At 38.1% G+C, this 13,477-nt stretch overlaps 1 protein-coding gene across 4 annotated transcripts in view; it reads right to left on the bottom strand.

The window, feature by feature from the left end:
• TPK1 (thiamin pyrophosphokinase 1) overlaps window positions 1–13,477 on the bottom strand; it is a 320,623-nt gene that overhangs the window by 55,810 nt on the left and 251,336 nt on the right. For all 4 annotated transcript variants that reach the window (XM_074900881.1, XM_074900880.1, XM_074900883.1 and 1 more), the window contains one exon: window positions 7,679–7,790. In XM_074900881.1, the coding sequence (XP_074756982.1) occupies window positions 7,679–7,790 (112 nt within the window). The remainder of the gene's footprint in view (window positions 1–7,678; window positions 7,791–13,477) is intronic.

The following is a 13,477-nucleotide window of genomic DNA, read 5'->3' as shown; positions in this document are numbered from 1 at the left end:
GTGGGAGGGGCAAACCTGCACCTCCAACTACGGCTCCAGATTCATTCCTAGAGAATACACCTGGGACACTGAATGATGCCTGTGTCCTGAATCTATAAGCACAATTACATCCAAAAACACAACTTAATTTTATTTATCTGTTTCTGATATTCCCTGATTTCAGAGTCTTGAATTGGTAGCCATAATAGTGCAAGTCTTCCTTCTTGTTTTGAAATCAAATGTCTAATACCATTTTTTGCTGTTGGATCAATACCCAGGCAGATCCTGGGGACAGGCCGTATCACTTGAGCTGACCCATTTACTGACAGTGGAAGTAGGTTATTACGCCTGGACAGCAGCGGAAAATGAGGGAGATTGCAGAGAAATAACAAAACCAAGAATTTTTGGTCTCAGTTCAGTGCTTCAAAAGGGAAGATGACAACTGTCTACTTAAACCACCTCTGTTATCCTTTTCTCAATCTCTGTATTCATATCTTCCCATATTTTGATTTTATCTGTCCTTTCTTCTCTCCAACACATGTTTCTAATCCCAAATGTAATCTCCTCACATCCCAGTTTTGCCACTCTCCGTCTTTTTCTTCCCATTCCTGCTGTTGCCCTGACTCCCCCATATGTATTTACTGCCCAAAAGACACCACAGTTGCTTCTGCAGCAAGACATAAATTAATCTATCAGAAATTTGTATTTTCCAACTCACCTGAAAACAACAGATTTGCTTAGTGGTCTGTAATTAGTATGTATATCTAAAATTAATAGTTCCAGAGCACACTCACTACAGTCAGTCATTAACGGCTTATTAATTACACATCAGGATGCCATAAACAACTTACAGTCAAAACATAACTTTTTAGAAGCATGCAACAAAAGTCAGTGACAACATCCACCAGACTTTCATCCTCTCCAGAACTTCATATAACAGAAAGTAAAAATCCACCTCTTCTTTTCCACAAACATCTAGAGGCAAAAACTGGGAGAGACCAGGGCCCCCTCAGATACAACGTGCAAAATGTTTACAAAGGGAGCAGCAAATGAAGAATTGAGACACTGTAGAGGGAATAGACAGAACTGTGTGCCATTAAGGTACAGGAATAGATCACTGCAGAGGAAATAATTTCCCTCAGTTGTCATGTTTTTGGGGAGAAGAGATCAATCATATACACCAGTATATACTTAAAAATAAACAGAACTAAAAGGTCCATAAACAAATTGGAAAGGAGGAGTCAATTCTTAACGGTAACACCTACCTACTTGAGCACACACACCACACCAATACCCCACACCCCCCTAAATCCAAATAGCACACTTGTTCATTAACTGAGTCACCACAGGCAAACGCATCTCATTTTTTAACTGGGAGACTCTAGACAGACATGATTGATTTGTCCTCCTACTGGTCCTTGCCCTTTTGTGGTTCTGCAGAGACGTTGGGAACTGGCAATAACTCACCACATGCCTCAGAGAGCTTTCTTGTTTTTGGAAATCTCTCGGCAGTGTGACATTTACATTTATTATGGCTGATTCTGGGCATTTAAATATGAAAACAATTAAAGTATATTTGCAAGGGATATGACAAATGAGCATTTGTACTCTGGCCAATTTTTCACTGACTTTCATTCAAGTACACCATTATGTTTCAGCTTTGCCTCTGCCACTGTCTAAATGAGATGATTTCCCAGTATCCATATGGGCAGGTTGACGGATGAGAATGCCTTTAGGGTTAAATGTCTTTAGTATAAACTCAAAGGTCTCTTTCTTGGTCAAATTCTGTCCCCGCACTCACCGATAAAAATTCAGAGGCACTGCTGAAATCCACAGAATTACCCTGGACCTCCACCAATCTAAATGGTAGCTCTCTGTCTCTCTGCAGATCCTTCTCTTCCCCAGAAAGGTGCTTCGTCTTTACAACTCATATCCTTCAGTAGCAGAAGGTTGCTTTTGATTTTCATGTGACTTTAGTATTCTCACCAATCTACTGCCACCAGAGAGATGATGATTATTTGCACCAAAGCCGAGCACCGAAGCAGAGCACCTATTTCCTCATACCTCCAGGTTACATTTCCATTAGCAGGAGGGACTGAAGTAATATAGGATGCAAGGGAAAGAACAGCATTTTACTCTCTTGACAACTCTCTCACCTCTATATTAATAATGAAATTAGTTTCTATAGTTGCAGTGTGCCATGGCAATGTGGCTAGACATAAATAAGTGTCTCCAGTTTACTTTAGGATGGTACTACTTCGGTTGTGGAGAGCCATGTGCTCTGTTCAGAGCTCTGCTGGAGAAGTCTCTCTGAGATTTTTTTATTCTACCCCTTCCTGGCAATTACTGCCTATTACTGCAGTATGGAATATACACTCCCTTTGTCCCATTAAAGACAACCATCCAGCTGGGCTAAACTTACCACTGGAAGTGGTTTGAGCTAGTTCAGAACCAAGATATACTCACATGAATCTTTCCGTAAGTGGAGTCCTACAGCAGTAATGTTGCCCCAACAGTGTGATCTGGAAGAGCGTATCTGTTTATCACCTTAAAGCAGCCTTTCCAAACTGAATGCCAGGACCCTGCTACCTTGCTAAAGAAGAGCTGGAACCAAATCTCCCTCCCACTAATTCCAAACATTCATTGAAATATGTGGAAATGGACTGAACATGTGACCTCAAATCCCCATTTTGAGCCCCTTCACAAAGTTTGACTGAGTTTTCAAGATGCTGTTCAGGAAAAAAAGCAAATACAGCTTTAGGGGCCCAGCACAACTGAGCTCTGTGTTCAACAGTCCTTTAATGTACGCCAAATGGTCTTTTTGGTTCGAAATAATTTCATGCAATGCTAAGCAATGCCCTCATTGTTGCTTTAGCTGACTTGCAGTAAACCAGTGGGATGCCAGGCTGCCACCATCAGAACATCTGCTTTATTGGAAAAGTATTTCAGCAGGCCTCGCCTTGTAATAAATGATGTGACCCTGGAAGGCAGACAGCAGCACTCCTGCAGGCAAATAGCTCACAAAAGGTCAAAACCACCTGAAGCTTTGGGAGAAGCAGCATCCACCCTACCCAGGGTTTTAGAGCTGTAATGAATAAGGGAAAAAATACATCACTGAAGCTCTCAAGATAGATCCCAGTTGATGGACTGGGAGTCTTCTACCACTGAAGAACATGGGAAGGGAGGGAAGGAGAGAAAAGCAGAAGAAAGGGGAATCCAGCTGTGAAGCTTCTCACTTTGCTACTGAAAATAGAGCTAGTCCTGGGAGCGCTGTTTAGTTTGCCTCAGTCAGAATGAAACGGGGCAGCAAAATGTGCCATATAAACTACTTCAGCTATGAAACAGGTTACAGAGTGCTTATACAAACAGCTTCACTAGCACACAGATACCTCACCTTCTTATTTTACAGCCTTTTCCAGAAGAGTCCCTTACCCTCTGATGTTTTTTAAGGAGTTACTAATTTTCTTTTGTCTTTTAGACTCTGAATTCTCATAAAACATAAACCCCCCTTGCTTTTGTGATCTTTTTGTTCCATTCACAAGTCAATGTCAACAAAACCCCAATGAAGTAAAACAGTGAAAAAAGCAGTGCAAAAATTTCAATTTTACCAGCAATGTAAACATAATCAAAAAGATTTTGGATCCTCTTTATCTACCTGTGAAGTTAGTAGTCAGTGGATGCTCTGTTGCTACAGTTAGATAAAGGTCCTGCTCCCATTGTTATTGCTATTGCCTTTTGAAGTGAAATGACAGTGGCTCTCTTTTGAATGGTAGCATTTTACAGCAATTTAACTTTCTGCCTAAAGATGCAAATTTGCATGAAAATTATCTGGAAAACACAATCACATACATACTCAGTTTTACATATATATATATATATATATATATATATATGCTGGCATTTTCAATACAGGTATGACATACAGCATATCAAAGGCCATAGGGATGAAGAGTAAACTAGTTGGCGAGATTATTTTCTACAGTAATTTCCTAGAAAAGTAACCATTTCCTAGAAAAGCCTACCTTACCCTCCCACATGTTCTTCAATGAGTGGTGCAGCTGATTTCTACCTTCATTCTTATTCACCTTTCATGAAAGCACCACTGAGAACCTAATGAAGAATGCTGGGTAATTCTGGCATTATTGGATTTTTTGTTATTTATTTATTAGACATGAGAGTTGTTATCAGCAAGCAGCCAGGTAAGTCAAATCAGATAAAGCATTATCTGATTCCTGAGCTGTAAATCAGATTTTAACAGAGCAAAGATGTGTACCCCTTTGGGAGTGGAAAGAATATGTTTATAATGTGTTCTGAATGTGTGCTACACAATAGCAAGTATGGATAAAAAATATTTCCTCTAATCAATTTTCCACTTTCTTCCTCAAGTTCTTTCACCCATAAGATGAGAACTAAAATAAAGTTCTGTTTGTGCCAAGTGCAAGCAAATAACTGAGATAAGCATGCATAAAAGTATGTATACACATTCCATCCTCACACAAACACACAAAAAATACTGAATTCTGCAATATTAATAATATAATCAAGACCTCATTGTTTCTCTGCTGGCAGAATAATTTACAGATTTCAGGTTTATCCAATTCAGCCACTGAAATGAGACCTTTTGTAGCCTACTCTCAACTCCAATACAGCTTCTGTCTTAGGTATTTATCCTTGTCTTTTTCTATTCAGAAACTATGAACTCTCATGACAGCACCTGTAGATTAGACACAGATAACATCTGACTACCCCTTGAAGGCTTTACAAATTTTAATCAGCAGAGTAATTTAGATATGCTCAGACAGAAATTGGTGTTAGACATTAAAAATCTTGATGCAAAGCCAGCTCTTTCTTGTACTGCAGTGTTAGTTGAGTTCTGAGTTGCTGGAAATTACTGTTTGTAAAAGAGGGCTCTCCTCTCACCTAACACATCATTTTTGACTGCTCAGACAGAACTGAAATTCTGGAATTAGTTTACCACTCAGATACTTAAAACAAATATTTTGAGGACTCAAAAATTACTTTTGAAAATCAAAGTTGCTAGGTCATATTCAATTAATCCCATAACAAACTGGAGAAAAAGGCCTTTCATGTCATGTTTGGCTTAAAAATTCAATTTCTTTCATGATTTACACATGAAAATGAATTTATAACTAAACCACTTTATTCACTGATGTTTATGAAGGTGTGAGCTCAGAGTGCCATTAACGAATAAACAGGGAAAGCTCTGACACTGACAGCCATCAGCAGCAATCCTGACATCCATGTCACACTTCAGTATCTTCTTATTCCTTTTTCTTCCCAGTTGAGCCTTTGCTTCTCCATCACAATTTACAGGAGGGCTAACATTTTTAAAAGTAACTGCAAAACTACAGGCAGCACAAAAGTTATTAAAACAAAAGCTAATATCAAACTAGGTTACCTGAATGTAAGGGCTTTTTATTAGGGAAAAAAATCCGACCAAGTCACAACTAACCACATGCTGTATTTGAGATACTGGTTTCCCTTTTGGGGGATGCAACTAATACAATGTAATTTGTTTTACCAGTATCTGAACAATAACCTGTTTCAAAATCTGTATCTGAATGAGTAAAGGTTAGCTCTAGTCATCTGGGCACAAGAGCAATTTCAGGTTGTAATGACTTTGGTGTCTCAGATAGATTAAACATCTTCAAGGAAGACCAGATCATTTTTGGGTTTTTATATATCTGTGATGGTAATGCAAAAAAATAAATGTAGGAACTACAGCCTGTGAGAAACATGAATAGTGGGACTGAAAGTATAGCTGTAATGGGGTGCAGTGTACACATCTCTAAGGGAAACACTAAAAGGGCTGAGGTTTCCCCTTGGAAACAGACATCAACAAAGACTGGGAGAAGTAGATATGGTGGTGTCATGTTAACATGAAACAAGTAGGAAACAGTCACTTAAATACCTTTTTGTCCCCCAGAAAAAGAAAAAAAAAGACTGAATTAAGTGTAATAAAAATTCCCATAGTTCCATATCTAGCTATGCCTCTAAGTAACCTGAAGAAGTTTATTACAGCACAACTAGAATAATAACAATAAACATTGAAGAAACTGGTATCTCAACCCAATCCTAGATATAAATTTACTATTTGTTACCATAGCACCTCCCACTGCGTCCCCCTCCAGCTGGCACAGTTAGACTTGCAAGCCCTTTCTCCTTACCTTCTGCAGATCAGGCAATCATAATTTAGTAGTAACAAAGCCATGTCATTTATGGGAGCAGACAGACCATCTTTAAAATTACCATCTTTCTAAAGAGCACTTTGTAAATCTGATGAAATTTATGTCATTAAAGTAAAAAAAATTCTGATGTATCTGAAAAATAACTTTATAAACTAAGCATCAAAACCACAAGAAAGGACTGCAACCTCACAACATCTACCACATTTTCATCCACACAGTAGCCTCTTGCCAAGTGACCCAGGCATCAGAGATGCTCCCTTCGTTAACATGAGGCTGGTTTTAAGCTTCTTTCACTTCACTCTGGAGGGTAGAACAGTTACTGAGAAATGGGTAGTCCCTCAGTGCAATGAGCCACAAAATTCACTGCACAACAGGAGATGAGCAGATAAGATTCACTACCTTGTCAACTGTACTTATCAGTAGAAATGAAAATATTTGACTCTTTTTTCAAATTGAGAACATCCCTTATACAATACATTCAGCTCTTACAATTCAGTTTAAAAGGACAAAGACATCACTAGCCAGACAGCACTTTACCTGGAAAATCTCTCACATCCTGAAATTAATGCCACATTTATATCTTTTATCATCAGTGCCTACCACCTCCTTAACTGCACATGTTCAAACTCTCAGTGGAACAAGACCCTCCCTAGACTAGCACATGTGCTGCTGGCTGGCACAGCAGGACAACCTCAGATTAATTATTAGCCAACGAAGGCACTACACTGCAAACTGTGAGAACCATGTGCCCTTTCTATGTGGGATGGTGCTAAAGTCTGGCAGTGTAAATCAGACTGCAAGACCAGAGCCTCTCAATTACTGCTTTGCTTCCCTTAAGTTTTAATGAATCATTAACTAAAATACCCTGCCATTTTCCTGAGTGAATACATCCTGCAGGACTCAGTGCGAGAGGAGGGGGCAGAAGGATGAAGATTGTTTCAATTTTTGGGGGTCAAGAAACCTTTCTCTACAGACAAATGTCCTTGTTCTAGATCAAATGCACCTTTTCCCACTTTAAAATAAGAAAAATATCTATTCATTCAGAGTTGACAAACAGACAATAAATGCAAAGCAGTTCAGGAGAAGTGAGGATACCTTTAATAATCTGTATCACATTATTATTTGTCTGTTCTAACTTTATGGCTTATAACTAGGAGTTTAGGCACTCGCAGCTTCCCCTCCCTGGAGGCCAATGTATCAAGATGGTAATGTATCATGACCTCAACAAATGTTCTATTTAAACAGCACAATGACTCCCAAATGCAAAACACGTTTCTGCCTGCGATATCTAAGGTTTAAATATATTTATCTTCTTTTTTTTAAAAAAAAACAACAAACCAAACACTTCATTTCTAGCAAAAAATGGCTGGCAGGGATTCAATGCCATGTTCCATCTTCGAACAGGTAAGGCCTTTCAACACTGGTGAGGCTGGTGTAAATGTGCAGCTAGGATAACGTCAAACCCACCACCCCAGAGGCGCCTGACTTACTGAGGTTCCACCTGAGGCCCGTGGTGGTCACGCTCTCGCAGGAGTTCCCGATGGGGATGAGGCCACACCAGGCGCCTTCCAGTCCTGTGTCCACACGCAGCTTATGCTTGCCCTGCAAGACAGAAGGGCCTCTGGAGTCAGTGCTCGCCAGGGACCCCAACGGCATTTGCCAACAGACCTTGCAAATGAAATAGAAAGTTCTTAGATGGAGACAGGTCCAGAATGTTCCCCAAAGGCTCAGGAATATTTGGCTGTAGGAATTCAGGCCATTGATGTGTACAGAGGGAAGAGAGATGTGTGCTTAGGTTCCAGACCACAGAGCTTTCAAAAAGTTTGTTTCTGGGCTTTTCTCAGCAGAAACTGGCTTTCCTCATTTTTCCTGGTGTTTTTTGAAGAGGCAGTTCTGTCAAAGCTAGGCTGTTTCTTCCTGTGAAATGAAGGCATCCTGACCCATTCATTCATTTTTTTTCCTCATCTAAACAGCTGTGTTTCACTCCCTAAACAATGCTAGTCAAAGCACCACTGAAACTCCTTCATTATTTTGACAACATCTGTAAAATTTCATGTACTTCTCCAGGCATGTACTCTTCCCAGAAGGAAGAATATGTGCAGAAACTTAACTAAGTCCTAGAGAAATTAACTTAAATATTTAGAGTAACATGCTTACTAAGAACAACAAAGTGAAATTAAAACATTTTTTGTACATCTAAGATAAATTAATTTTGTAACTATCAAGTTCATGGGATGCAGGAGAAGCAGCAGCTATTAAAGATGATGGTTTTGTGACCAAGCTCTTAATTAGTACTTATAGACCCTGTGTGAATACCTTGCCAGGTATCAGCATATCAACACTTGCAAGGAAGTGTAAATCATGGAAATCCTTTACAGAATGAAAAAATTTTAAAAAGCTGAATGTTAAGAGTTCTGGTATAATTTGTGTTCTAAGAAACTAAGGAAGTGTTTCCGAAAACTAGCTAAAAGAAAACAGCAAATGCAAACCAGGGACAAGATCAGTGGAGAAATCATCCTCTGGTCTCTTCCACATAGGTAATTTATTCTTTCAAACAATCATGGGCTTTATCTGGGGAAAGGTTGGGATTCTTTGAAATAGAGGTTTCTTTGGGGTTTGATTTTATTCTCTTGTGGATGCACAGGCAAGTTAAACCCTTGAGCATGTCTTTTACACACAAATTCTTCATCACTATAAAAATCAAATCAGTTATGCCTACTTACTAATCTACGAAAATAAAATAACTCCCTGAAACCAATGAGTATTCAGCGAGTACTTCATTAAACAAGAAACCAAGGTTTTATAACAAAAGAAAAAAGAACAGCTGAACCATAAAACCCATGTAAATGTCCTGAGCAGCAAAAATATTCTCATAAATTTTCTTTTGGGGAACGTATTTCTCCTTTTTTCTTATGTCCTGTCCTCTCATATGCTTATTTCAAATGCCCTTGCAAATACAAAGTGCCTAGTTAGAAAGCCAAAACTGGAGGCAGAGTATCTTATTGTTGAGATGTTGATGTCTGAGGCATTCGACAGCTTCTCCTGTTAATGCCAAATGCGTTATGAAGAAACAACTTCAATACATGTCATGCTCTCAGTTAACAAATGAACCTTGGAAAAGCTGTCAATTAGAGAATATCAGATTGCATAGTTTAAGCCTGTTTGATTGTTTGCAGAGCAACAAGAAAACCAATCCAATATCATCTATCTTCTCAGGGTGTCCAGCTTCATGTGGTGATGAGCCGTGTATTTCTACAGTGGTTGTGAACGCTTGCCTGCCAAATTCAGAGGTGTAACAAATTCAGGCTTCATAACCTTTTAGCTATGCAATATGCCATTCTACTTCTCTCTCACAGTACAGGAGAAGGAGGAAAGGGAGAAGGGAGGTACAAGCACAGGCTCTCTCGTTATGCAATGGCAGATATTGTCTACAATTAAGCTGATGATGAAGGAGAGAACGAAGGGGTGAGACTGTCTATTCCCAATAAATGTACATATTGCTGCTCAGAGCTACTTGAGGAGAGGAGCAAACTCACTACGTTTATCTAATAGAAAAAGAATATGAAAAAGTGAGGTAAAAGTAGCTGGCCTGACAGAGAACATGATTAAGTCCTGTATTCTCAAAACCCATGTCTACTTACTATTAGGTTTCCATTCTCATTTTATGACATTCTGGCCCAGCTTACAGATAGGGTTCCAATTCAATAGAAATGTATGCAGAAAGCTGTCTATCTGTGCTCATGAAATAAACCAAAGAAACAAAAGATGCCATAACCAGAGACTTGCCAATATCCAGGATTTTATCAGGATGCTTTCAATGTCTGATACTTCCCTGAAATCCTAGTTCACATGTCCCAGTGATTATGTGAGAATCTCGACTTTCTTCCTTAAAATAACATTTTCTAGCCCTCAGCTGTTAAGAGAAAATTCAAACTAGGAGCTTGAAGGGCTAAACCCAAGGCACCAAGTAAACAGGAATAGAAATATTAAAATGCAAATTATTTTTTAGGAAACCTCTCAACTGTTAAGCCCAACTCATGGCTTAGGGATTCGTTCTTTGATATTACACAAGACAGTTTTTAAGACTTTAAATAAATCAGTAAGGCATCTTAATATTATTGGGGGCAGAAAAGGGAAATGATTGTTAGGAAAAAACAAACAAACAAAACCCTCCAAATAACACACTAATTTTTGCCAAAAAATATTAATCAGCCAATGCATTTGTACAGTAAGTGTCTAAATTCAAAGCACCGTGAATCTGTCATGGGGGGAATTAGGTGTCCAAGTTTATCTCAAAATTTTGAGTACAGATCTTTCAACCAAGCAAGACGGAACTGCTATTTGCAGGAGGAAGGGAGGATCAGAGCTCATAATTTGCAAATACAAGTAATAATTTGTTCTATTTAAGTCTCTGTGATTAAAGCAACAATTATATCCTGGCACTTAAAATACTAACTGCTTTCAGTTTCTGCAGAACTCAAAGTTCCAAAATCAGGATTAAAAAGAAAACCAAAGTCTGACTAAATAAATCCCTCCTTCTTAAGTTTTTTGTCTCTCTAAGAGGTAAGTGAAATATTTTCACACTTAAGAATCAAATATTACCACGTTTGAATGATACTGGTGATAAAATAATGGCAAATAATACAGCTGCATTGATTTTTATCTTATTAAGTCAGTTTTGAAAAACATTGATCAATCTTCAGCATTGATTTTTTTTCTTCATTTTGTCTCTGATGCTGGGAAATAAGATCAATTTCTAAGTTCAGCAATAAGAAGAAAATGTCAGAAGATATTTTTAAGAACACTTCATCCATATAGGTTAAACTTTCCCTTTTGATTCTAATGTCTTGTGTTATAAGAAAGCATTTAAGCAGTAGTAGGTAAATATAAACCCATTCCAACACCGTTTTTCCTGAGGAAAGACCTGAAGACATAGTTGTTCTCTATCACATCTCCTAACTCAAAGGTACAGCAGTCTGATTGCCAGGAACTCATATACCTAACCGTATTCAAGGCTGTAAGATGCTAAAATCCTTAGTCAAAAATTTGCAAGCTGAAAAGCATTATGAACAAGACAAAAGCTGATATGCCTGCACAGGCAATTCATAAAAGTATAGAGTAATTTACTTCTCCAGGTGCTTTCTAGACCAACTTGAATAAATGTATTGCAGCAAATGTATACTCTAAAATAGATATCAAGCGTCAAAATGTTACGAAAGAGAGAGAGAGAATGGGGACTGATCTTCAGCACTGCATTCTGACGGGATCTTGGAGGAGTGAAACCTGGACACAGAGGAGAGGCACAAAGCCAATTAACAAGATGCTGGGAAAGAATAAGGAATTAAAATTAAGCTTTAAAAAAACAAATGAAGAAAGATATAATAAACAGATCTTGGAAACTGCTGAAGCACTAGGATGTATGAAAGGTAGATGGGGAGGGAAAAGGAAAGAGTTACATGATTAGAGGACAAAGCAACCTCATTCTAATTTTCAGGCTGCCCTGACAGTTTGTCTATTATAAATAAATCTACTGAATTACTTAACTCCTAGAAGCCGCTGATTTTCTAAACGGTATACTTTCACCTGTGCTTGCTGTGAGATCTGGGACTACAAAGAAATAGGATTTCTTGAGATCTGGCCAACTGCTCTACAATACCTCCTCTACTAGCTAGATCTTGATTTCCATAATCTTTTACTAAAACATCTTTTTCTATCAGCTTTATTTCAATGATTACTCCATAGATGGCAGCACACACTTGAAAACAACAACAGCAGCAAAAAACTAAATACAGATGTCATAGTGTTACCCAAGGAAAAGGCAAAAACCACAATCTGTTTTAGTACATAAACATCTGGGTGCAGAAAATGGCACATAGATAAAAAAGACTCGTGGAATGGGTGGAAGTCAATATGATCACCAAAGACTGCAGCAGAGAGAAGGAGAAAAGGAGCAAGAATGAAACCAAGGTGAGAACATTTATGTTTAAAATCAAATATGACTGGCAATAAAGTAAAGCAGAGTTCCAGAAATATTTCTACTAATCATTAGCTGTGTAAGAGCTTGACTTAACAATAACAAAAGCTTTTAGGCTGAGATTCTGAGCGTGATAAATACAGTCAAATTTTTTAAAAGGATGTATTTAAGAAGAGGTTTTTGTTATAACCCTAAAATATCATCAATTGTCTTTCCAAGCAAATATACATAGTGCCAAGTGGCTGTTACATGAATGTTATTCAAAGAACATTATCTGAGCCAACCAGGCTTTTTGTTGCTGTTGAAAATAAAAGTATCCACAGTTCCAGTGAAAACTCAGAAGTCTCGAAGCTCTTGTATATCATATCAATGACTGCTTAAATTCATACGGAAAAAACAGAAAATTTATTATATTCAAAACTGTTGGACCCAATCCTGCCGATCCTTCTTATCAAATGTTAGTGCTCCTGTACTGAAATGGATAGACTTCTGTATATCAGTTACTTGCCAGTCAGAGCTTCACCAAGTCTACCCTTCAAGAGGAGCACTTCATAAAATGACTACTCTATAGTGAATAAAATCCCAGGCAGTAGAGAGAGAATAAATTATAATCATTATTAGACCCAATTAATGAACACATCTGCTTCAAACCAATTTATGACAAGGGTATAGAAAGAAATCCCTGTGGAGGTAAGTGCCACTAAAATGCAAAGATTTACTACAGCCTGAGGTTATACATTTAAGCGGTTGCTACTGTATATCTAACACACAAATTATCCACAAAGAGTAAATGATCCCAGAGTTTTTCACACATTCACTCATGAACTTTTTCTACAGGCCTAGTAAAACCTGTCTGTTAGTACACTTCTCATGGAATATCGATGACATGTTTTACTGAGCACAGTAGGTACGTCCCTTGTTTGCCCATCACCTGTTGCAGCATGAGCAAGTAAAACAACTTTTAATCATCTTCTGCAGTCAAGCCTATACGACTGACAAGAAAATAGTGATCATAGGTGAAAAAATGTCAAAGAATTTCTCTCCGGAGACTGCAAGCAGTTAAAACTGCCAGCAGTGTCGACACTGCTAACATGCATACAAATGAAATGAAGAAAACATTTTATCAAGCAAATAAGATATCTGGAAATACAAAAGCTACTTAAAAAGTAAGTAGGGGTGGTTTAATTTCTTTTCACAGACATACCTTAAAGATTGACAAATGCCATACATACTAATTCTTCTTCTACTTTGAATATTACCCTAAAGAAAAACTCATCTGTTGAAACTTCCCTCTTGCAAATGAAATTCCACAACA

Source organism: Athene noctua, chromosome 2, assembly GCF_965140245.1.
Source record: "Athene noctua chromosome 2, bAthNoc1.hap1.1, whole genome shotgun sequence".
Taxonomy (NCBI): Eukaryota; Metazoa; Chordata; class Aves; order Strigiformes; family Strigidae; genus Athene; species Athene noctua.
This window is presented reverse-complemented; position numbering and strand designations above follow the sequence as displayed.